We start from the raw sequence: 22,991 nt of genomic DNA, 5'->3' as shown, positions 1-22,991 counted from the left end.
CTCTCTTGTTCTCTTGCTCTCTTGCCTCTAGCTTCTCTCTGTTCCCTCGCCTCTCACCCCTTCCCTTCCCCCTGTCTCCACATGGTCATGGCTGGCCTCCACTTCTCTCCTCTCTCTCTCTCCTTTTTTCTGCCCCATCTTCTTCTATCTCTCTTCCCTCACATTTGCCCTATCTCCTGAATAAACCCCCTCCCCTTGGAACTGTTTGGTCTGGTGTTGTCTGTTCTAAGCTGCGCGCCCAAGTCTAACATACTTTTAATAGAGAATATGTTCCTTAGTGGTATTCAGAGGGCTCAGATGGTCGAGTGGATGCTTAGCCTGCATGGAACACTGGGATTGGTCCTTAGCACTGTATAAACCAGGCATGGTGGTGCACACATATGGTCCCCTCAAACTCAGGAGGGTGGAGGCAGGAGGATCAGGGTCATACTTTGATACAGGATGTGTTCCGGGTCACCTTAGTTTACATGGAATCTTGTCTTAAATAGTTTAAAAAACAAAAACAAACAAACAACAAAACCCAGGGGGTGGGGGTGGGAACAGGAAAAAAAAACAAAAAGAAAGGAAGCTTATGTGAGGTATGTGTGCTACCCAACCTACATTACAGCTTGAGGATGCTGAGGCTGGGGCATGGCTCTCTTGGAGAAGTGTCTCAAAGTGAAACTCGGTCAGGACTAAGAGGTGACACCCAGCACTCCTCTTGGAACAGGGGCTGTCTTGTCCATAGGCGACGGTGAGCCCTTATCAAGGGGCCTCCTTTGAGACTGCCCCTTCCTTTGGTTGCTGTTGGTTTCTGGGCTCAGACACCCAGTCCCCCATGAGAGGCAGGGGGACCATGACGTTGCCTGCAGAAAACTGTTTGAGATCCAAGCAAAGCAGTCTCTACTTAAGTTCTGCTAGACTCGACTCACAGATCTAAAGGAACCAGCTTGTCAGAAAGATACAAAGACAGGCAGATACAAATGCAGACAGATTCCTGAGTTCAAGGTCAGCTTGGGACAGGGCAAATTTAGGTCCAGGTATGGTCGGAATGGAATGATATTTCCAGGGCGGAGTCCCACCCAGCTATCTTATTGTCTGTGCTTGAGTTTGCTGTCTCTTCCTAAGAGTCAAGGGGCTAAGGCCACAGAATGCTGGTTCAAGGGTTGGTCAGAGGGAGCCTGGGATAAATAACTGAATTGATACGTAAATTAAAAAACTGGGCTTCTGGTCTGCATGAGATGAGATAGCAGAAAGAGATAGCAGTTCTTTTTGGAATTTTTTTTTCCTATTGAGAGCTTAGCTGTCTGGAGAGTGAACACAGTTCTTCAAGATTTTTTTTTAAAACAGGATTTCTGATTTTAGTTAGAAAATCCATGGAGAGCAAACACAGCCCTTTTAGAATTTTTCATAGCTCTTTTAGAATCTTTTCTAACAGGATTTCTTGGTTAGAAATGCCAAGAATTACTTAGAGAACTGAGTGATCTTTTAGAATGTCTCTAGCAGCTCTCCAGAGAAGGCCGTCTGAAGAGCAAACACAGCTCCCTTAGATTTTCTTCTGGCCTTCTGATTTTAACTGGAAAACCCAATAATTATTTTTCTAACAGGATTTCTTTCTTTCTTTCTTTTTTTTTTTTTTTTGCTTTGTTTTTGTTTTTTTGAGACAGGGTTTCTCTGTACAGCCCTGGCCATCCTGGAACTCACTCTGTAGACCAGGCTGGCCTCAAACTCAGAAATCTGCCTGCCTCTGCCTCCCAAGTGCGGGGATTAAAGGCGTGCACCACCACTGCCTGGCTCTAACAGGATTTCTGATTTGGTCGGAAGATGCAAGAATTTTGTTTGTTTGTTTGTTTGTTTGGTTGGTTGGTTGGTTGGTTTTTTTGAGACAGGGTTTCTCTGTGTAGCCCTGGCTGTCCTGGACTCACTCTGTAGACCAAGCTGGCCTCGAACTCTTGAACTCAGAAATCTGCCTGCCTCTGCCTCCCAAGTGCTGGGATTAAAGGCGTGCACCACCACCACCCGGCTGATGCAAGAATTTTTTATAGCAGCTTTTCTGACTTTGGTCAGAAAACCCATGAAAATCCTTAGAGCTTTTAGAATTTTTGCTCAAGCTGTTTTGAGCAGAAAGCTAGCTTTCTCAACCATAGAGTTTCTTAGAATAGAAAGAAAAAGGGGGTTAGAGCAGAGCAGGAGACACACACATACACACACACACACACACACACACAGACCATAGGGAAAGAGGGAGGGAGGGAGAAAGAAGGAAGGAAGGAGAGGGAGGGACAGAGGAAGGGAGGGAGGGAGGGAGGGAGGGAGGGAGGGAGGGAGGGAGGAAGAGAGAGAGAGGTCTAAAAGCTGTCTCCAGCAGACTACAGAGCCCAGAGCTATCTACAGGAAGCTGTGTAGGGGGAGCCATCTTGAGCAGATCAAAGGCACCAGCTTGGACTCAGGATTTAACTTCAAGTCATTTGTTTGGTTGCTCTCAAACACCCCTTCTCTCAGAAACCCTCTCCAAGCCCAGGCTGGTCCTTGGCATTTCTTTCCTTCCTGTTAGTTAACATACAGCTGGCTCCTGTTAGACCCTGTAACGTGGAGGTACACAGCTAAGTGGTGCATGCTGTTAAGAGGCCATGCTTCTAGAATCCCAGTTCTGAGGGCACCTCTAGAAGAGCAGTTGGTGGTCTTAACCACTGAGCTATCTCTCTAGCCCTGAATCTTGTATTTAAAAAAAAAAAGTGTGCATTGAATTTATTTGCTAATTTCTTGTTCACAGGGTCATATACGTGGAGGTCAGAGGATAACTTGGGGCAGTCAGTTCTCTCCTTCAATCATGTAGGTCCCAGGGATGATGAAACTCAGGTCATCAGCCTTGGTGGCCAGTGCCTTTACTTGCTGGGCTATCGTGCTGGCCTGAGAGCTGAATTTTATAAATAAATAAATTATAACAGAAAGCTGAGTTCAGAACTAGACTGTGCCGTTTCTTGACCCTAGTGCCTGCATTTGGTCTAATGGTGCTGCGTTGATAAGTGTGAGGGCAATTTAGGTTTCAAGGCAGAGGCTAACACTCAGCAGGCACTATTTATAGCCCAGTACAGCATTTCTAAGAAATGAGCCCTCTGGACACCATCTGTATCTGTGGGTCGCTTGGCTCCTCGGCTCCACCTCCAGGCCTGTGCTGTGGCCTGTGTCTCAACAGATCTTGTCAGGTCATTTCCCTTCCACAGTTCTCTGTCTCAGGGAATCAAGTTTAAGCCTCTTGTCTCCTACGTTGGGTCTACATACTCCTAGCACACTGTGCTTAGGAAGGCTAGCAAGTAAAGGGCCTTTCAGTGTGGGCCAGGGGTGATGTTTATACCTCTCTGTCTTGGCACATGTGGTCCTCCACTTCTTCCTTGCCTGGGTCAAATCTGCCTTTCTCTGGGATCCTAGAGAAATGGTCTTGTCCGATTGAGTTTGTGTTTTTTTCAAGTCTCTCTACAGCACACACTGCTGCGTCTGCCCATTAGCAGCCACTTGTGGTGGTTTGAATATGCTTGGCCCAGAGAGTGGCATTATTAGGAGGCGTGGCCTTGTTGGAGTGGGTGTGGCCTTGTTGGGAGAAGTGGGTCACTGTAGGGGTGGGCTTTGAGACCCCCTTCCTAGCCACATGGGAGTTAGCCTTTCTACTCCTAGCTTCCTTTGGATGGATATGTACAACTCCTCCTGCACCATGCCTGCCTGGATGCTGCCATGCTCCTGCCTTGATGATAACGAACTGAACCTCTGAACCTGTAAGCCAGTCCCAAATAGAAATTGTCCTTTATAAGACTTGCCTTGGTCATGGTGTCTCTTAACAGCAATGCAAACCCTAACTAAGACAGAAGATGGTACCAGGGACTAGGGTGTTGCTGTGATAGGCCTGACCATGTTTTTGTTTGGAGGAATGTGGATTTTAAGACTTTGGATTTGGGAAGCAGTGGAATGCTTAAAGTGAGGCTTACTGGGTCATTGTAGAAGGAATATGGAAGGTGGTGCTGCTGAGGGTGATTTGAACTGAGTAGGCATGCTGGCTCAAGAGGTTTGAGTGGTAGAGAAGTTTAGTATGGGGCCTAAAGACTGTTCTTGTGATATTTTGGTGAAGAATATGGCTGATTTTTGCCATTGTCTGAATAGTCTGCCTGAGGCTTAAGATGAAGAGATTTATTAATTGCTTTGACAAAGGAAGTCTCAAAACAACATTGTATAAATTCTGTTGTGTAGTTACTAAGGTACATTCTTTTTTTTTTTTGTTTTGTTTTCAAGACAGGGTTTCTCTGTGTATTTCTGGCTGTCCTGAAACTCACTCTGTAGACCAGGCTGGCCTCAAACTCAGAAATCTGCCTGCCTCTGTCTCCCAAGTGCTGGAATTAAAGGTGTGCGCCACCATTGCCCGGCAGATCCACTCTGATGAAGAGAGTTTTATTGAAAAGGAGCAAAGGGAGAAAGGAAAAATACAAAATGTATGGTTCAAGTCTTAGAGAGGTACCAGGAAATGGAATGGAGCTAAATCTCGTGTTCAAGGAGACAAAAAGATTAAGGGAGTGATGACCTCAGAGCAAGATCCCACCCAGCTAAGCTTACTGTTCTTTTGCAGTTGAACAAGGGATAGTCCTATCTAGGGATTATTATTACTTGGTTATTGTTTTCATTTGGAATTTTAATCTGAAATGAACTACAATCCAGAAATGCTTTTGATCTGAATCTTGAGAAACAGTGGCCATGAAAAACTTAGGTCCAGGCATGGTGGTATACACCTTTAATCCCAGGAGACACAGGCAAGCAACTCTGCAATCATGGCCAGCCTGGGGCAGAGCAAGTTTTAGGTAAAGAAAAGCTTAAAGGTGTGGTGGTACATGCCTTTAATCCCAGCATCCCAGAATCCCAGGAGACAGAGCCATGTACCTCTCTGAGTTCAAGATGAGTTTGCAGAACAAATTCCAGGGCAGGCAAGCTTAGACAGCGAATGAGTTGGAAAATAGAAAGCTGGTGATAATGTAATAGAACAAGGGGCCATGTTTCAGCTCCTGCAAGCAGCAGAACTCAGCAGCTTTGGCCATGTAGCTCTGGCTTTGGAGTCAAGAATAGAAGAGACTACTGGGACAATTGATATGGTTAGCTGGAACTAAGAAATTAGTGGTGGTTAAGAAGAGACTAGAATCACTGAGGTGAAATCTTCTGGGAAGTGCTTTCTGAGATCACAAAGAAGCTGTGTTCCAGAGATAGCCAAGATTGTACCTTGTGCTGCAACTGAACTTGGTAATGTGTAAGAGTCACCAGGTGGTACTGCTTTTGTAGACATGAAGAAGTCATGAAGGACAGCTGAGGCTTGGTTCTATGAGAGGTCATGGAAGGCCACTGGTGAAGGTGCAGCCTCAGTTGCAGTTGATGGCCCAGGACTGAAGGGGTCAAGCATAGAAGTTGAGGCTTAGCACCATGAAGACAGCCTATGAGAGGCTATTGGTGAAGCCTGGTTGCAGCAGAGTATTCCAGCAAATTGGAAATGATGAACCAAGAACAGCAGCAGCAGTGGAAGGGAGTCAAACAGAGCCTAGAGTTCTACAGATGGCAGAGCTGGGGAAGGGACCCACACCGTTTGGAGGAGCTCAGCTCACGTGTGGATCCCAGACATTGGAACAAGAAGCTGTAAAGTTGAAGCTGCTTTGGATACCCCAAGATGTTCAAGATGCCAGAGCTATGGGATACCTGCAGAGGAAAGCTACTAAGAAGGAGTGGAACCAGCCCAAGAGAATGAAGTTTGTTGCTGCTGAATCCCAGATCTGCCAACAGCAGTCACCAAGGATGAAAGGGGTTGGGATCTGAAGAGTGCTTTGACATTGGACATGGAGAGGAAGAGTCTGGAGTTTGCCCAGATGGTTTCCTGTCTTGCTTTGGTCCAGTATTTCCTCACCATGAATCGTAATGCTGGAGGTATGCGATCTGCTTTTTGGTTTTGTTTTCTTAAGCAATTATGGTTGAGAGATTGCATGAATCTTTGAACTTTGGACTTTTAACATTGTCAAGACTGTTACAGAGTATGGGACTTCGGAAGTTGGACTAAATGAATTTTACATTATACTATGGCTAGACATGGCCCCCATAGACTCATGTGTTTGAACAAGCCTATGGGGGCTAGGGAGTGGAATGTGGTGGTTTGAATATGTTTGGCCCAGGAGGTGGCACTATTAGGAGGTGTGGCCTTTGCAATATTCCGACATGCAAAGAACCAGTGAGGTTCACCAGGTGAGTTAGTTCTTTTCCCAGGAGACTGCTGGTAAGAGTTAGGGACTGGGGCTGAGCTGAGCATGCTCGTGTCACTCTGGAAGCATCAGCATACTCCTGCTGGTGTTGATAAAGATTGTTCTTAGGAGACTGGAGTGCTTGATGCTAATCCACAAGCTTTCATTCTGCAGTCAGCTCTCAGAAACTGCGGCCCAGGAGCTGCCAATACCCAGAAAAACAGGCAAAGCGGACCTATAGCAGGCATCCCTCAGGGAAGGGTTGTTCATGGGACAGAGGGGAAGCCCACAGGCTCCAGCTTCTCATCCCGAGCTATACCTACTCAATATTCTCATTCTACTTTCTAGGTTTATTCTCCTCTCAGCTACATAAACGCTGACTGGTTGCCCAACATAGCTGTGGGACCCGCTCATTAAGGATTGGTGTGTGATCTGAAGGAGAACGGTGCCGGGGCAGCATTCACAGAGAAGTCACTAGAAAGTGCCCCTGGCAGACATCGTGAAACCCGAAGCGCGGTCCACACAGGAAGCCCTAAGGAGCCAAACAAATATGGAGCAGAATGGAAGGGATCCGATTTCTGGAATCCTCCCCAGAGTCAAAACAACACACTGACAATAAAGGAAAAGGTAAAGATGATGGCACGGAAGTCCAGAGCATGGCCATCAGAAGAGCACTGATTCTCAGGGTAAGCAAGGTGGAGCCTCCAGAGGAACCAGAATGCTCTCCTCAGTGGTACAGACTGATGGTCCCTGAAAAGGCCTCCCTCTGTGGTACAGCCTGCAGAATTATTGACTTCGTGAATGTGGGGCAGTGGAATGCAACAGATTGAGAGACAAAGTGGCCTTGGGCTTCCTTGAAGCCCTTAACAGTCACTTACCACAGGTTTCTGCACCTTACCTAACAGGTTCATGTCTGTCAGGCAAAACTTTCAGAACAGACCATGCTGGTGAACTTAGCATACCACGGCTTCTTCCAGCCCTCAAGCTAAGGCTGTGGTCTGACAGCACCTGAGGACTGCGTAGCAGTTCACTTTGCTCTGAGATATCCAACCCATAGGATGTCCCTGCCAATCTACCTAGTAAATAAATGCACAGACTTCTGAATCTTTTGTCCTTGTTCACCAACTCCAAAAGTTTGCGTAGTCCCTCCCACAGTGGGATATGTCCTTCTGGGCAACTCAGATCTGTGTCCCATGTCATGGTCACTCAAGTTTGGCTCAGAAACAACTCTCTCTTGTCCCCTTTGGAGGAAGAGCTGTGATTTGTATCAGTAGCAGCTCTCAGAGTGTGGAGCTCACTTTGGTTCTTGCTGCAGGGAAGGCAGTGTCCTTAAAAGATGCTGGTGGCTGGCTCTTCTTTCAGATGTCCTTTGTATGACATACCATGCTGTGGACTGGAGGAAGTACTGTGCATAGCTGTGTGCCCTGAACGATGCTTGCCAATGCACAGGCCTGGCAAGCATAGCCCTAGAGTCTTCTGGAAGACCTTGTGGTAAGCTTGAAAATGTAGGTAGTTGGGTCTGGGTAGAGGGCCAGTAGTCTTTAGTTTCAAAAGCATACTTAGCAATTCTCCATGTTCCAGGGGGCTCCAAGCTGCACTTTAAGGACGTGGCAAGTAGAGATCATGTTAGAACTGAGTTGATCCCCAGTCTCTTGGAGAGCCAAGGCCTCTGGCCCATAAATACAGAAAGTGTGAGGGTGGTCATCTCTTAGCCTAAGCTCTGTGGGGTTTCCATGTGGCCCTAGGACTATTGAGGGCAGTGGATGTGACTGCACCAGTCAGGAAGGGACAGTCCTGGTGGGATGATGCCTGGGCTTAAATGGAACCATCTGAACAGGAATGTGCATGCTCTCAAGTCTGTTGACTGCAAAATGGAACATTCTAGAAAACTTGGCCAGCCCTCAGTTTATTTCATAGAGATATTACCACATAGTTGTTTTAAATTTTCAAAAGTCACAGAAGGTTTTCTGGGAGGTATAAGAGAAAGCCCCTTTCCAAAGCCCAGTAATGTTGAGGTCTGAACAGAGGAGCCAGGCACCTGTCTCATTTATGGCTTTGCCTCCCCTGCAGCAGGGACACAAGAACAATGTGAGCTTTAGCCTTCAGGGATATTAACAAGAGTGATGGGTGTGCGTGTGCATGTGGGGCTGGGGAGGGGATGTTCATGGCCAGAAGTTGAAAGTTGATTAAATAAATCTAACTCTTTTTCTTTATGAGAGAGTCTGAAATGCTTTACTGTGTTGATTCATGCTTGGAATGCTGATCCTCATAGCAGCGTCCTCAAATAACCTGTGAGGTAAATACTCTGTCTTTACGGAGGACTCAGGATAAGCACTTAGCGAGCACACCTCACAAATTAGTCATTTTTGTTCTTATTCTCTGTGAGGGGATGAGTAGACAGCATCACTTAACGAACTGAGTTGACATGGCAACCCTCAGTCTGGACTCTAGGGGTCGGTGGAGGACACTTTGTGTGGACATTGGGCTTTAGCGTTGTTACTACATTGACTCACCAGATGCCTGGTGCCTGATGTCATTTGTAGGAAGGGCCACTACTGTATTGTGTGTGTCTTCTCTCTTCACTGGCCCTGGACTGAGCCCTGATGATGTCACCCACTGCTGGCCACCGTCTCACCAGAAAGTTTCATTTACTACCTCAGCTTCCAGTCCAAGGGTAGAATTTCATCCCATAGAAACCACCCTTGGAAGCTGCTACACTGGCCCGCCTCACGGCATACATTAGCGTGAGAGAGCATCCCAAGTTTCGGCCGAGAAACTAGGTTAGTTTGAGTGGATGTGGGTTTAGGAGGTTGAGAAGTTTCATGCTGGAGTATAGGTGCTCACACTGCCTAGCTGGCCTCAGACTGTGCACCCTCACAGAATCCTAGACTGCCACCCAAGGCTACTATGCAGAAAGCTTCAGGGTGTTCACCCTCCCAGAAGACCAGACTGCCACTTGAGGCCACCATGCAGGAGGCCCCAGGCTGTGCACCCTCCCAGAAGTCCAGTCTGCTACCCAAGGCCACCATGCAGGAGGCCCCAGGATGTGCACCCTCCCAGAAACCTTCACGGCCACCCGAGGCCACGATGCCTGAGGCCTCAGCAATGTCTTGTCTCAGCTCATACTCACCATTTTTTTCAATTGGCACATTACAGCGAGGACAAGGCTTGGTGGTTTTCTTGATGGTTTCCTTGGATGCTTCCTCCCAACGAGCTTGCTCGGCGGCTCTTTCATCCACCCGGTAGGCCTGGGTTGATAGATACAAAAGCAGCTCAGATTTGAGACTTTATTATTGGGATTGAAGTCTGCATTCCTTGAAGTGCTGCTGTAGACACTTCTCAAAGATGAACATGCCTTCCGGCAAGCTCAAATATTAACTTGTTTGACAAGCGCTGGACAGCCATTGGGCCTGCGTGGGCACCGTGGTTTTGGCACATGGCATATGCTTATGAGCTAAGAAAGATGGCCCAGGAAAGATTGCTCAATTTTATAGCATAGAGCTCTCTATTCTGAGGGTTTTATGTGATGGTAAGGAATAATATGTAGCAAGTGGTTAATGTGTAGGCAAAGGATAAACACCTTCACGTGCCTCTTGATAGACCCTTTGTCGAGTGTGAAGTGAACACGTTAGCTTTCATCTCTGAGGCTCAGAGGCACTGATGGTGGCCAGACACTGTTAGGTAAGTGGGGGAGCCTGTGATTCTACAGTCTTCACTTCTCAGCTCCCTCCTGCATCTTCCTCTGCTTCCTTCTTGGCCCTGGAAAACGGGTGCTATCCCAGAAGGTACGGGAGAGAGAGCAAGGGGACAGAGAAAGGCTCGCTTCCAGGAATCGGCTACAGCAGAAATTAGGACTGTAGGCTCTGCGAGCAGCTGCCTGGGTTCAAATCGACTCAGATGCAAGATATTGGCAAGGATTCCACGTTCTCTCTGTGAGTCCCCTCGGATGGGAATATAAAACACGGGGTGCTGTGGGCTGGGGGTTCATGGTACATGCTCCTTGCAATGAGCACATGGCATGTGCCATTGGCTGATATCTTCAATGCCTTCAGGGTCTATAATATAAACCATGATGCCTTTGGTGCCAAATTCATGTTATCAAGGACTAGATCACCCTTGACTTTTAGCCACCCGCTGTGGGGTGGCGCCTTCCCCATCCCCCCAAAACTCATATGTTGAATACCTAATCCTGTTGAAAACTGATAGGACACCCTCAGCTGGGGCAGGGACTCCAGAAGAGCCATGCAGACCGGTGCTTCATTCTGCACCTGCCTAGTCGGTCAGACGCCCTCACATTTCCCGCTTACTTCAAGAACTGGCTAGCCCGTGTAGAGGAAGAATTGGTGGTTTTTATTTTTAGTATAAAAAGCGTTGTGATCTGGAACCGTATCTCAAAATGTTAATCCAAATAGAGTCCCTCCACCTTGACCCCTACGGCATTTATTATCTATCTATCTATCTATCTATCTATCTATCTATCTATCTATCATCTATCTATCTATCTATCTATCTATCTATCTATCATCTATTTCTTTAATACAAACACATGAGTCATTTTATTAACCAGAATAATGAGCAAAAAAATATTTCCAGGGCTACTTGGTAGCGTTGGTGCTAACTAAATGCAGCAACTTTATAGACCTGAAGGCTGCCAGCCCCATGCATAGATACTCATTAGCAAGTTTCCAGCGTGAGGCACTGGGCTTGTGAGCCAAGTCCTGCTGGAGCCTGTCCCCTGTCAGCAGAGGTGAAGTAAGAAGTCAGAGGCTGAGGCTTAGCGCGCGCCCGCACACACACACACACACACACACACACACACACACACACACACGGCACCCTACCCTCAAACCCCTCCCTCCAGGTCAGCAATCTCCACTCCCATTTTCACAGTGAGGTTGGGTTCCTGTTGAGACCCATAGTGAGCAAACTCTAACTTCAAAGATCAATCCCACTTTTCTTTTCATTTCAAGGTCTAGCCCTTTAGTTGTTAAAGTTCCCAGTCTTTGTGAATGAAGCGCTGTGAGGGAAACAGTATTTATTTCTAAGTTACAGCACTTCACGGCTTTTGTCAGGATCTTGATAGCTATGTTTCTGTTTTTGTTTTTCCCAGCAGAAAGCGAGTCCTTGCAGACCAAGGTCATGCTTGGGTCATCCTTGTAATTCCAGCCCTTGGCTTGGTGCCTGGGTAACGGGAGGGGACTCAGTTTTAGCTTAGTGACAGTCATCTGGAATAGGACCCCACGAGACACAGGAGCACAAGAGATGCTCCCATGTTGGTGGTGATTGGTACCAAGGTGAGACCGGCCAAGGGGTGGTCACTGCTATCAACTTATTTCTGTTAGCATCTGCACACGCTAAGGTCATCATCCCGAAGGGCAAAGGGACTTCCGTGATTTGTGAGTGCTTTGTCAGAGGAGAGCAGGGTTAGCCTGATTGGTGAACCCTAGGTCACTGCGAGCTTCTGTTAGCTTTGGCACATCCTATAGATAGGAGCCTGGTGATGAAGCTGTGGCTAATGAGGACTGTTTTAAGATCTGGTACGCAACACACATTTTAACTTTAACATGCATTTCAACCTTAATATGGGTGTCTTTAGTCTGTCTGAGGCACGTGTGGTCCTAAGGCCCGGTGATTCGAGTAGCTGTTTTTCATTGTCAACTTGACTGGCTTTAGAATCACCTAGGAGATACACTTCCGAAAGGGTATTTATGTGAGGGTGTTTCCATAGAGGGTTAGCTGAGGAAGGCAGGCCCAGGCTGAATGTGAATGATATCATCCCATGAGCCTGGACTGGACAGAGATGGAAAATGGAGAAAGCAAGTCTCTTCAGACTGTGAACAAAGTAAATCTACCCTTAATTGTTCTGATTCGGGATCTCAGAGATAGCACGAACCTGTTTTCCAAAGTGGGTGGTTGTACATGTGTGTCTACTTTATATATTATGGTATAAAAATTAAGCTATCTATACAGTTTCATAAAAAATATATATGTGATTGGCTATAGACATATGCATTTAACGAAGCCACACTGATAGTGAAAATTATGCAGACTGACTGACTAACCAGAACCTTTTGATTATAAAGAGACAGAATATCCAGATTCAGAGCCACAGTGATCTTGGGCTGTTGTCAGTCCCCTTAATAGCCAGCTATTATCCGCCTCGGTATCTGGCCCAACTTTATGAATATTTAATTGTGATGGCTAAAGAAAACGCCTTTATGTGCCACACACCCATTCTAAATTCCTAAAAGACAAGTTCCCAGCAGCTCTGACTCCAGGCCCCCTCCCCAGGATCATAAATACTTCGGTGAGAGCATTGCTGGTTGCTCCACCGGCTTTTGTAAACCTGCTTGTCAGTATGTAACAGGGAGTGGGAGGGCCAGCGCCTCACTAGCTGAGCTGAGTGACACAGTTTTTCATTTAGCTGAGCACTCTACAAAAAACGAGATAATTGTGCCTACCTTCCTCTCTGCATGGCACGCCTTCACTATGGCTGCGGTCCTGCTGATAGTAATTAATAAATTCATTTAACTATAATTTGAATTGAGTCTGTGGCCTTCCCCTGTAGGTTTGAACTCTGTAACATGGTAGAATCTTTGGAATATATTCTTAGCAGACTACTGCCTTCCACCAAGCCCAGAGCTAAATATGTTGTAAGATAGCATTTGAAAACAGTAGTAGAGACTTCCCACTTTAACATACACACCCTGCCGACCTGATGTTTCTACCAATGTAGCCGGTAAATGAATTGGTTCATCACATACTTTTCTTTCTTTTGTTTTTGAGACGGAGTTTCCCATAGTCGACATTGGCTTCATTCACTACATAGCTGACTCTGGCCTTGTACTCCTGATCCTCCTGCCTTTACCTCCGCAGTACTGGGATAACAGGGGTGTAGCACTATGACGTACTTTTGATTGACGACTAGAAAAGTACATGCAGCCTTTTCTATAGCAGCACAAGTCATGGAGGGCACCCAGGATTGCCATTCCCGGCCCTGACCACTCATATTGACTCAGAATAAGTTCTCTGCGATCCCCTTCATAGTAGGAGCTGTTATACGTTATTTGTTTTATAGTATATGTTATTTATTCACATTGAACAGGTTAAAATATCAAATAGTCGTATAAATGCGCAAAGTCAAATTGTCACAAATGAAAACTCTTAATTTCTTATTTCTGATGTTGCTGCAAGACTGTGATTGACATTTTAAAAAGTGTTCCAAAATTCTTCACCTCAAAATACATATGAATTATACAAAATTTGAGAAATATAAGTATGAAAAACCAAGACAGGAGTTATCCTCAGTTTCTCACTGGGAATAAGCATGCCTATACCATTGGTCTAACTCTTTCCTGCCAGAATCATTATAAGAGACTCAGGGGCTAGAGAAACAGCTTAGAGAACCAGAGGATCCTGGTTCGAGTCCCTGCACCCACACAATAGCTCACAAGCATCTATAATTCCAGTTCCAGAGGAGACAGCGCTTTCGTCTGGTTTCCTTAGTAACAGGCACACATGTGCATGTGCAGGTATAACATCCACACACACAAAATTAAATAAGCAAACGTAAAAAAAATGTTTTTAAACTGGCAGATAGGATGACAGATTAAAAGTTGTATCTGAGTGAGTGGATGCACAGACAGACAGACAGACAGACAGAGGACAATGGTTGCTGTATGACTGGGCCAATCAGCTCCTGTCAACTTCCTGACATGCCACATTCATTTGCTGTATGCCAGGGAGCTTCTCATAATAGATCCAGGGGTCTATTACTGCTGTTCCACCAGGGTGGAGGCCACAGCTGCCCTGCTAGTCAGAGGGAACTGTCTCCCTCAGTGAATAGTTCACAGGAGCAGCCTGGACCACTGGAAAGCAAACATACAGAGCAGATCCAAGTGGGGTAGGCGTGAGAGTGTGTAGCACCAAGTGTAGCCAGGAAACCTGGCCCCGAGGCAGCCTGCCAGAGGAAAATTGCCACCATTGCCAAGGTGAGGTACACAGCAGAATTACAAGCCAGCCATGGACGTTGGAGGCTGGTGGCACACAGAGATGCTCACGTGGGAAGGTCCTCCACAACCCTTCAGAGCCTAAACCACAGAAGGCCCTGCCCCTGGAGAGGTCAATGTCCAATTCATCAGGGGCAAGAACACAACTTGCTGGGAGAGGCAGGGTATATTCTGGAAGAGAATAGTCTAGGCTCAGAAATCCTTCTACCTGGAGAGACACCCATAACCAGCCTGAATTTCTGAGAACTGTGGTACTCCCCAGCACCCGTGGAGACCAACACGAGGGGCAATGCAAGAGGAGGGGGGTACTGTGATCTCACTGAGGAAGAGGCACTAAGGGCAGCTTTGTAGCTAGCTGACTAGTTTTTCCCCTATATTTTTCTGTATTTCCTACTTTTTAAATTATTTTAATTTTAAATTAGTTATCATTAAGTATTAATTATTATATAATTATAGTGTGCAGTTGTTTTATTGATTGATTAATTATTCATTTAAAATTAATTACTTGTAAATTATTCATACTCCTGTACTGTACTTTGTTAAGCGTCTGTCTGTTCGCCTACAACTATCGTCCTTATTTCCTATTTCTACAGCCACAGCCTTCAGTCTTCTTTTTTTTAAAGATATGTTTATTTATTTTATGTATATGAGTACACTGTAGCTATCTTCAGACACACCAGAAGAGGGCACTTGATTCCATTACAGATGGTTGTGAGCCACCATGTGGTTGCTGGGATTTGAACTCAGGACCTCTGGAAGAGCAGTCAGTGCTCTTAACCATTGAGCCATCTCTCCAGCCCCACAGCCTTCAGTCTTGTGTCTCCAACTCCAGTGCATTCTCTCTCGGTGGACTTCTTTCAACCCCACAACCTTCCTCACAGGTTCTTTTCTCTTTCCAAAGGTAATTGGAAAGGTAGAGAGAATTAAGGGGACATGGGGAGGGAGAGTGAAGCTTCTCATTAGCTGAGGTCAGACAGCAGCTCAAGGGACTGGTGATAAAGACATTCCTCTCGCGCAGAGGTATTTTCTAGTGAGTAAATTGTTTCTTTTTTATTTCATAAATAACAATGAGTCATGCCTGAGCCCGAGCCCGCAGGACCTACAAGAACTGCCCTACTCCTATGTCAGACTATTTTTTTTTCTTTTTTTCTGGACCTTACAGACTAGGCTTTGTTTACAGTCAAAATATCTTAATGTCCCCTGCACCCCAAATGACCTGGGAATTTACGTTATCAGCTGTAATGCAAGCCGGTCTGGAACCACCCCATGATCTCATGTAATGAAAAAGAAAGGCTCCTTAGCAACCTCTCTGAGGTGTAACTTCAGAAGCCACTGTAAACAGAACACGAGGCCCCTCAACAGACTTGGCTCTGGAGAAGCCCACGCATGCTCCCGGGTGTGTGTGTGTGTGGGATGTCTCTTTTTGCTATCTGTCCACTAACTCCAGCGCTTAAGTCTCGGTGAAACTTTCTTCCTGTTAACCTCGAGCCCTGCTTGATGCTGGCTCATCCTGAAGTTCTTTTCTGTGGTGAAGTCAAGAATCCTGACCACAGGTTCCCTGCAAAGAACTCCTTGGGATGCTGCGGGATGCGACCTGGAGCCCGCATCTTGCTAGCATTGTGTTAATCCTGAGGTTCACCAGAGAAAAACTAGTTCCACCATTTAAAGTGAGCTATATTAAATACTGACCAAGATGGACTTTGACAAGGACGATTCCCAGGAACTTCTAGCTGAGTGGCTCCAGACGCGTTTTGCTTATAAGGGCAAACCCATAGGTACCATACTTTCCTACGTGGCTTTGTTATTTTCTAAGAAATACAACTCCAGGGCATTCTAGGAAGTTACCTGGTGCTTGGGCAGGTGGAGCTTGCAACTACAACTCCCAGCATTCCAGGAAGTTATCAGATCTTTTGGCTGGTGTGGCTTACAGGTTAATTTTGGTCACTACACACTGAGCATTTTATACACACACACACACACACACACACACACACACAAACACACACACACCACCCCACCACCCCACCACCTCACACACACCGTTTTCTTCCTTTTCTTTCTCTGTGTAGCCCTGGCTGTCCGGGGACTACCTTTGGACTCCATTTGTAGACTAGGTTGCCTTTGAATTCAGAGTTCTGCCTGCCTCTCCGAGTGCTGGGATTAAAAGTGTGGGCTACCATGCTGGGCTCTTATTTCACATCATAAATATTGATAAGCTTAGTGCTATGATAAACAAACAAACAAACAACACACACACTACAACCTTCTTCCTGGGAGCATAAAAGGAACTCATAGAGTTGTCTCCTGTCATTCAACTCCAGGATGGTGACTCATCAGAGAGGCCTCCAGATACCATGACATACTCCCCGCAAAGTAGCAGGCGACAAAATTCCTAGTGAAGAAATTTCCAAAGGGCTCACATGAAAACAAACAAGTTAAGAGCGGGGGGGGGGGGAAAGGGAGTGGGTGGGTTAAAACTGGGGGCATAGCCACCACACAGATGCATGGGAACATAATCAAGAAACACGAATGAGACGACAGCCACACCCATTGAGATCCATGATCCATCCACAGCCTCACAGCTCCCAATAACCACAGAGGAGGGTGAGTACATGCCATAGCACATGTATGCATGTCACAGCACATGAATGCATGTCATAGCACATGTGTGCATGCCACAGCACATGTATGCATGCCATAGCAATGCATGCATGTATGCCACAGTATGCATGCCATAGCATATGTGTGCATGCCACAGCACATGTATGCATGAAACAGCACATGCGTGCACGCCATAGCACACAAACAGAGGTCAGAGGACAACTCACAGGGGTCAGAGCTCTTCTGCCACAGTCTGGGTTCTAAGGACTGAGCTAAGGCTTCCAGGCTTGGTGACAAGAGCCTTTACCTGCCAGGCCACCACACTGGCCTCACAGTCTGACCTTTAGAAAGGACCAGTGACTGTATAGAGGAGCCAAATAAACAAATGGGTGAGGTAAGGCATCTATCCAGGACATAGAGACATACCAAAGCGAATGCAACCTTTAGCAACTTGGAGGAGAAATGTTAAAAAATTGATGTCTTAAGTTAGATTTCTATTGCTGTGATATAGCACCATGACCAAAAACAAATATGAAAGGGTTTATTTTAGTTCACAGTTCCATATCACAGTCTATCACTGAGGGAAGTCAGGACAAGAACTCAGACAGATCCACTGCAGTGGTGGCGCACACCTTTAAAACCAGCACTCAGGAGGCAGAGGCAGGTAGATCTCTGGATTCCAGGCCAGCCTGATCTACAGAGTGAGTTCCAGGATAGCCAGGGCTACACAGAGAAACCCTGTCTCAAAATAAAACAAAACAAAACACAAAATAAAACAAAACAAACTCACACAGAACAGGGTCCTGGAGGCAGGAGCTGATGCAGAGGCCATGGAGGGATGCTACCCATGGCTTGCTTAGCCTGCTTTCTTATAGAATCCAGGACCACCTGCCCAGGCGTGGTACTGCTCCCTGTGGGATGGGGCCTCTTACATCATCAATTAAAGCAATACCCCATGGACATGCCTACACACCAGTCTTATGGAGGCTTTTCTCAGTGTTCCTTTCCTCTTGTCCAATAACTCTAGCTTGTGTTGAGTTAACCTCAAACCAGCTAGCACAGCTGAAGAAAGATCCAATTGGAAATCGAGACACTGATAAAACCCCAAGTAAAAGTTCTGGAAACAAGAGAAGAAATCTACCAAATAAACAGCACAACAAAGCATCCTTAACAGGTAAGACCACATGGGAGGAAAACAAACAAACAAACAAACAAACAAATAACAAACCAGAGATGGAAACAAAGTCAGGGCAGGAACATTTATGAACATATAAATAAAAACAAGCAAGCATGACCCAAACATCTAAGAAATCTAGGGCACATTCCAGAGACCAAAACGAAGAACCCAAAATGTAGACAAAGGGTCTGAGGTAACGTCAAAAGGAACAGACAGTGTCTTCAATTGCATTGTAGTAGAATTTCCAAAACCCACAGGGAGATGGCCACACACAATAGGTGCACAGATCTCCAAACAGGCCAGGCAGGAGAAGAAGCCACCGGGACATGGCAGAGTTGGTATGGGTGTGGGCGGTGGGGAGGTTCTGAGGAACAGAGAGGAACAGAGAGAGTACAGGCGTTGGGAAAGCAGACAGAGCTATGGGGATGAAAGAGAACAGGGCAAGGCAGGAAGGATGTGGGCAGAGCGGAGGGAGACAGGAGAACAAATAAATCAGACTGGAAGAAAATGTTGTAATGACACCCATTAACTTTGCAAGTTGCTTAAAAATACCAAATACACATTCCATGAGGATTTCCCTGTGTCACTTACAGATGACGGTATTGCATGTGTGTACATTTGTGTGTGATGAGCAATCTCAGACTTCCCCACCCTTGTGTCTGCATGCATCCTAATTGGCTTAGATAATCACAGTGTGCAGGAACATCAGCGGCGCTGATTGGCCTCAGAGATACTGAGAAGAACCAGCTTATGCGGAGGCTCTGTAATGAGTCTCTGACACAACATCCTGGCAACGAAGTCTCCAGCTCAGGGAATGTGCGCGCATGTGCAGGCTTTACTGCACATAGCCAGATCAAGCCGGGTGAACAAAAACGCTTACTATGATGAAGGGTCTGAGAGATAGGCCACAACATTACCTTCCATAAACCGTACTGCCAATTTACAATAGTGTGCTTTGGGATTTGTGGGTGGGGCTAGGTGAGGAAAGGATTATGGGGCAGGGAAAGAGAAAGAACATATTTTTTTCTTGTCAAAATACCAATTTCTGATCCTACAATACATAGGATTTAGTGTGTGTGACTTGAAGGCTGACCAAGTACTCTTGAGGATTCCCCAGCAAGGGGACCTGCCATCTTCCCAGCCAGACCTCTTCCTATTAGCATGATGCAAACTCAACAACTGACGGGGGTAACAGACTGCCCATGTGGCCATTTCCATGCCAGAGTGAAGGGAGTTGTTGGGTTTGGCAGTGGCTCACAGGAATCTGAAAGACCAAGATGGCTCTGACCTTTGGGATGGCAGAGGGAAAAGGTAAGCCAAGGGCAGCTTCTACTTAGCTTCTTTTTCACAGGCCTCTTTGGTACCTCTTCCTTTTATAGATTGTGTCTACAAAATTCACAAGTTGAAATCTGAAGCCCCGGTAGGATGGTGTTAGGTGGGGCCTTAGAGGTAGCCCTCGTGAGTGGGTGCGGGCGTGGGGATGGGGTTGGGGCAGGGGTCCAGGCATCTCTCTGCTTTCTATTATAACAGAGTCAATTCAGTGGTCTGTGACCTGATAGAGGGTCCTCACCAGACTCCAGCCCTGCTGGAGCCCTTATTTCCAGTTTCTAGGCTGCGAGGATAAACCTGTGTTGTTTATAAACCACAGGGTCTCTGGCACTTTGTCATAGAAACCCTGTTGACTACGACAGACTATAATGCGAAGAATTTGGCTTATGGAACAAAGTAAGTGTTCATACCAGTGTTAAACGGCAGCTAGGTTTTCTCCAGGATCATGATATGGAAGGATCTGATACTCACTCTGGCCTCTAGGCACCATCTGCCCTCCTTGGGATGCAAGGACAATGACAGGCACATGTTTCCACCACTTGCCAGCCTGGTCTACAGAGTGAGTTTTGGGATAGCCAGGACTACACAGAGAAACTCTATCTCAAAAACAAAACAAAATCCCCCAAAACAAACAAAATGAGACAAAAACAACGGAACAAAACAAAAAATCCTTCTGGAATGGGCTTAACCAGAGGCTGGGCGCTCTTAGATAATGCAGGCCCACGTGCTCACACCTCAGAAGTTCGGACTCAGTGGGTCTGTACACGAAACAGGATCCTTAAACAATGCTGCTTGAGTTGTGAGGGGCTTGGGCGTGGTGTTAGTGTTCTTCAGGAGTGCACATCTCGTTTATGTGGGGAATAGCACTATGAGTGGGGTAGTGTCCCCCACCTCCATCCCAGTTCAGTCCCCGTCACCAAGCTGTAAAGCAAGAACTTGTATTCTGTTGCTAGGAGCAGACAGTCTTGTGACTCAGCACTGCCACAGATCCACACAGAATATGTAGTGTGGCTCACAGAGGGGCTGCATGACAAGGCAGCTAATTAGATAGAACCCCCAAGTCTGCTAGCGGCTTTCTCACTCTAGGGAGTGTGTGTGTATTTGTGTGTGTGTGTGTGTGTGTGTGTGTGTGTGTGTACAGTGAAGATGGTGTAAAGTGGAAGAAATGAGTTTTCTTACATATTTTATACTTGAAAAAAATTAGAATTTCTTCTACGGTACATAAATACTTCCCTCCCACGTATATATATCTCCCTGTATATGCCTCTTTCTATACAAAAATTTCTTTACATGAGCCTATATACCTATTATAGGTATAGAAAGAGGGGGAGTGTTAAATTGGCTCAGCAAGACTGAGTGTCAGCATGCCAGACAGCCTATGACCCAAAAAGGGAAGGATGCAACCTGTGGCTGATTTGAGTGGGAGGGTCGTGCGTGGCTTTCAAGCCTGACCATGGGCAGAAGATCTGCCCTCAGGCTCTTCTCCTCAGAAGTATGATAACAACACCACTGGCCTGAGCGACTGGTGTTGGGATGGAGGAAGTGAGAGAGACACACAGAGAGCTGAGGGAGGAACCGGCATGCGCCGTGGTCACCCTCATTCTATCGTATAGAGACAGGGATATAGAGACTGGGAATTTGCAGTGATGGAAAAGACTGTTGAAGCCTTATGGGTCTTAAGGCCTCTTTTTTGGGGGGCGGGGGTTTCGAGACATCTCTGTGTAGCCCTGGCTGTCCTGGAGCTCACTCTGTAGACCAGGCTAGCCTCGAACTCTCGAACTCAGAAATCCACCTGCCTCTGCCTCCCAAGTGCTGGGATTAAAGGCGTGCGCCACCACCGCCCGGCGGTCTTAAAGCCTCTTAAGGATACAGGTAAATGGACATCCTCCCGCCGACACGCCCCCCCCCCCCCCCCCAGGAATGAAGCTTTTAAAAGCAAATTAAGTGGCTTTTCCAGCTCAAATAAGTGGCTAGGGGGCGCTGTTAACGTGCGTGTAAGCTACCAGAGGTAGAGAAGACCCACAGAGGGCTCTCTTCCATGTTTTAGAAAATTTATTTGTAATCTTGGGTTAGAAAAAAATTGGACAAGTTATCTTCTAATCCTAAAAGGGGTCAAAGCCAGGCATTGCTGAGATGCTTGGCATAGTTCCTTTCCGGTGAGCGGTAGCTTTTAAATTCCACCTTCCTCACAGTAATCGAAGGCCTGGCGATGAGTAATCCTCACTCATCACGGAGACAGAAACTTCCCCCTCCGCACAGCCCTCAGCCCTCCCCAGTGCCGAGTCAAACTGCAGCGCTGGCTGCAGGCGTCTGCTGTGGGTATCGCGCCCCCTGCTGGCGAGCAGTGGAACAGCACCTTTCAGGAAGTGATTTGATCAAAAATGGTACCGCTCAGTCTTGTGGTTCTCACACTGTGTTCTCACTATTGTTTTGGAAGAATGAGTGCATGTTACATTTTGAATTTTTTTTAAAAAAAAAATCAGAGTGGTGGGATTTATAGTTTCTGGCTGAGGACTGGGGGACATAATGCTACATGCTGTCTGTGTTCCAGATTTCTAGAAACACACTTTACGACACAATTTACAACAGCAATTTTGGTGATGAAGACAACAGCCGTTCTTTCTACTACTGGTGGGACGTGTATGAAAGCCGCAGGAGCGCTGAGACTAGGGGGCACATGGGCATATTAAAATCACATCAGGGACTGCCTGGGGTGGGAACAAACACAGAGAGCCTCAGCCAAACAACACGCAGAGAGTGAGAGACTTTGGAATACTCTGCTCTAAAAGGGATATCTCCATCACATCCCTCCCCTTAGGGAGGCAGAAAGGGTGTAAGGACCAGGGCTTCGGAGACCCAACAGGGCTGGTGAACACATGAACTTAGAGACAGACGCAGCATGCACAGGGTCTGCACTGGTTGGCACCAGAATGACTCCTAGAGCTGAGAGAAGCAGACACAAGCTCCCATGCCTTACCCAGAAGTTATCTCCAATTGATGGTCATTGACAAATGAGAAATTTGGTTTTTCCAAGGCAGTCTCACTGGGGAAACAAACCACTCTTAAAGGTAGGCTGCCCCATGCCTGGTGGTAGATAGCCAACAGAAATGACGTCAACCACAGCTTTGGTGGTTCTTTGTCTCAAAGTGTTAAGTTGGGGCATTAAAAAAAACACTTTATGGGTCTTTTGTGTATATATTGTGGACTCCATTTTTTTAAAATGAGGTTCCTGTGTGAACCTGTGTGTCTCTGTGTCTATATATATTCCTTAGGCTCTTTCTCTCTCTTTCTCTCTCTCTTTCTTTCTCTCTTTTGACTATAGCACCCAGTATTCCCAGGTGGTCTCCCATCCAAGTACTAACCAGGCCAGACCCTGCTTAGCTTCCGAGCTCAGATGAGATTGGGAGCGTTCAGGGTGGTATGGCCAAAAACTCTTAGGCTTTTGTCTTTGGCTCTTTATCTTGCTTGTTGTTTTGTCCTATTCTGATCTGTTTGTTTTTGATTTATCTTATTTTATTATCATTCTTTAGATGGCTGTCTGTTCTCTAAGACAAGATAGAGAGGGTATGGATCTGGATGGGAGGAGAGAGGCAGGAGGGAACTGGGAGGAGCAGGAGAGAGGCAGGAGGGAACTGGGAGGAG

The 22,991-nt window shown here is 46.5% G+C and overlaps 1 protein-coding gene and 1 pseudogene across 1 annotated transcript in view; both read right to left on the bottom strand.

The window, feature by feature from the left end:
* Positions 1-22,991, bottom strand: part of Prkn (parkin RBR E3 ubiquitin protein ligase) — a 1,140,372-nt gene that overhangs the window by 5,769 nt on the left and 1,111,612 nt on the right. Inside the window, exon 11 of the mRNA XM_028772728.1 lies at positions 9,364-9,481. Within this exon, the coding sequence (XP_028628561.1) occupies positions 9,364-9,481 (118 nt within the window). The remainder of the gene's footprint in view (positions 1-9,363; positions 9,482-22,991) is intronic.
* On the bottom strand, positions 22,663-22,781 carry LOC114625492 (annotated as a pseudogene).

Source organism: Grammomys surdaster, unplaced genomic scaffold (assembly GCF_004785775.1).
Source record: "Grammomys surdaster isolate TR1022 unplaced genomic scaffold, NIH_TR_1.0 218, whole genome shotgun sequence".
Taxonomy (NCBI): Eukaryota; Metazoa; Chordata; class Mammalia; order Rodentia; family Muridae; genus Grammomys; species Grammomys surdaster.
This window is presented reverse-complemented; position numbering and strand designations above follow the sequence as displayed.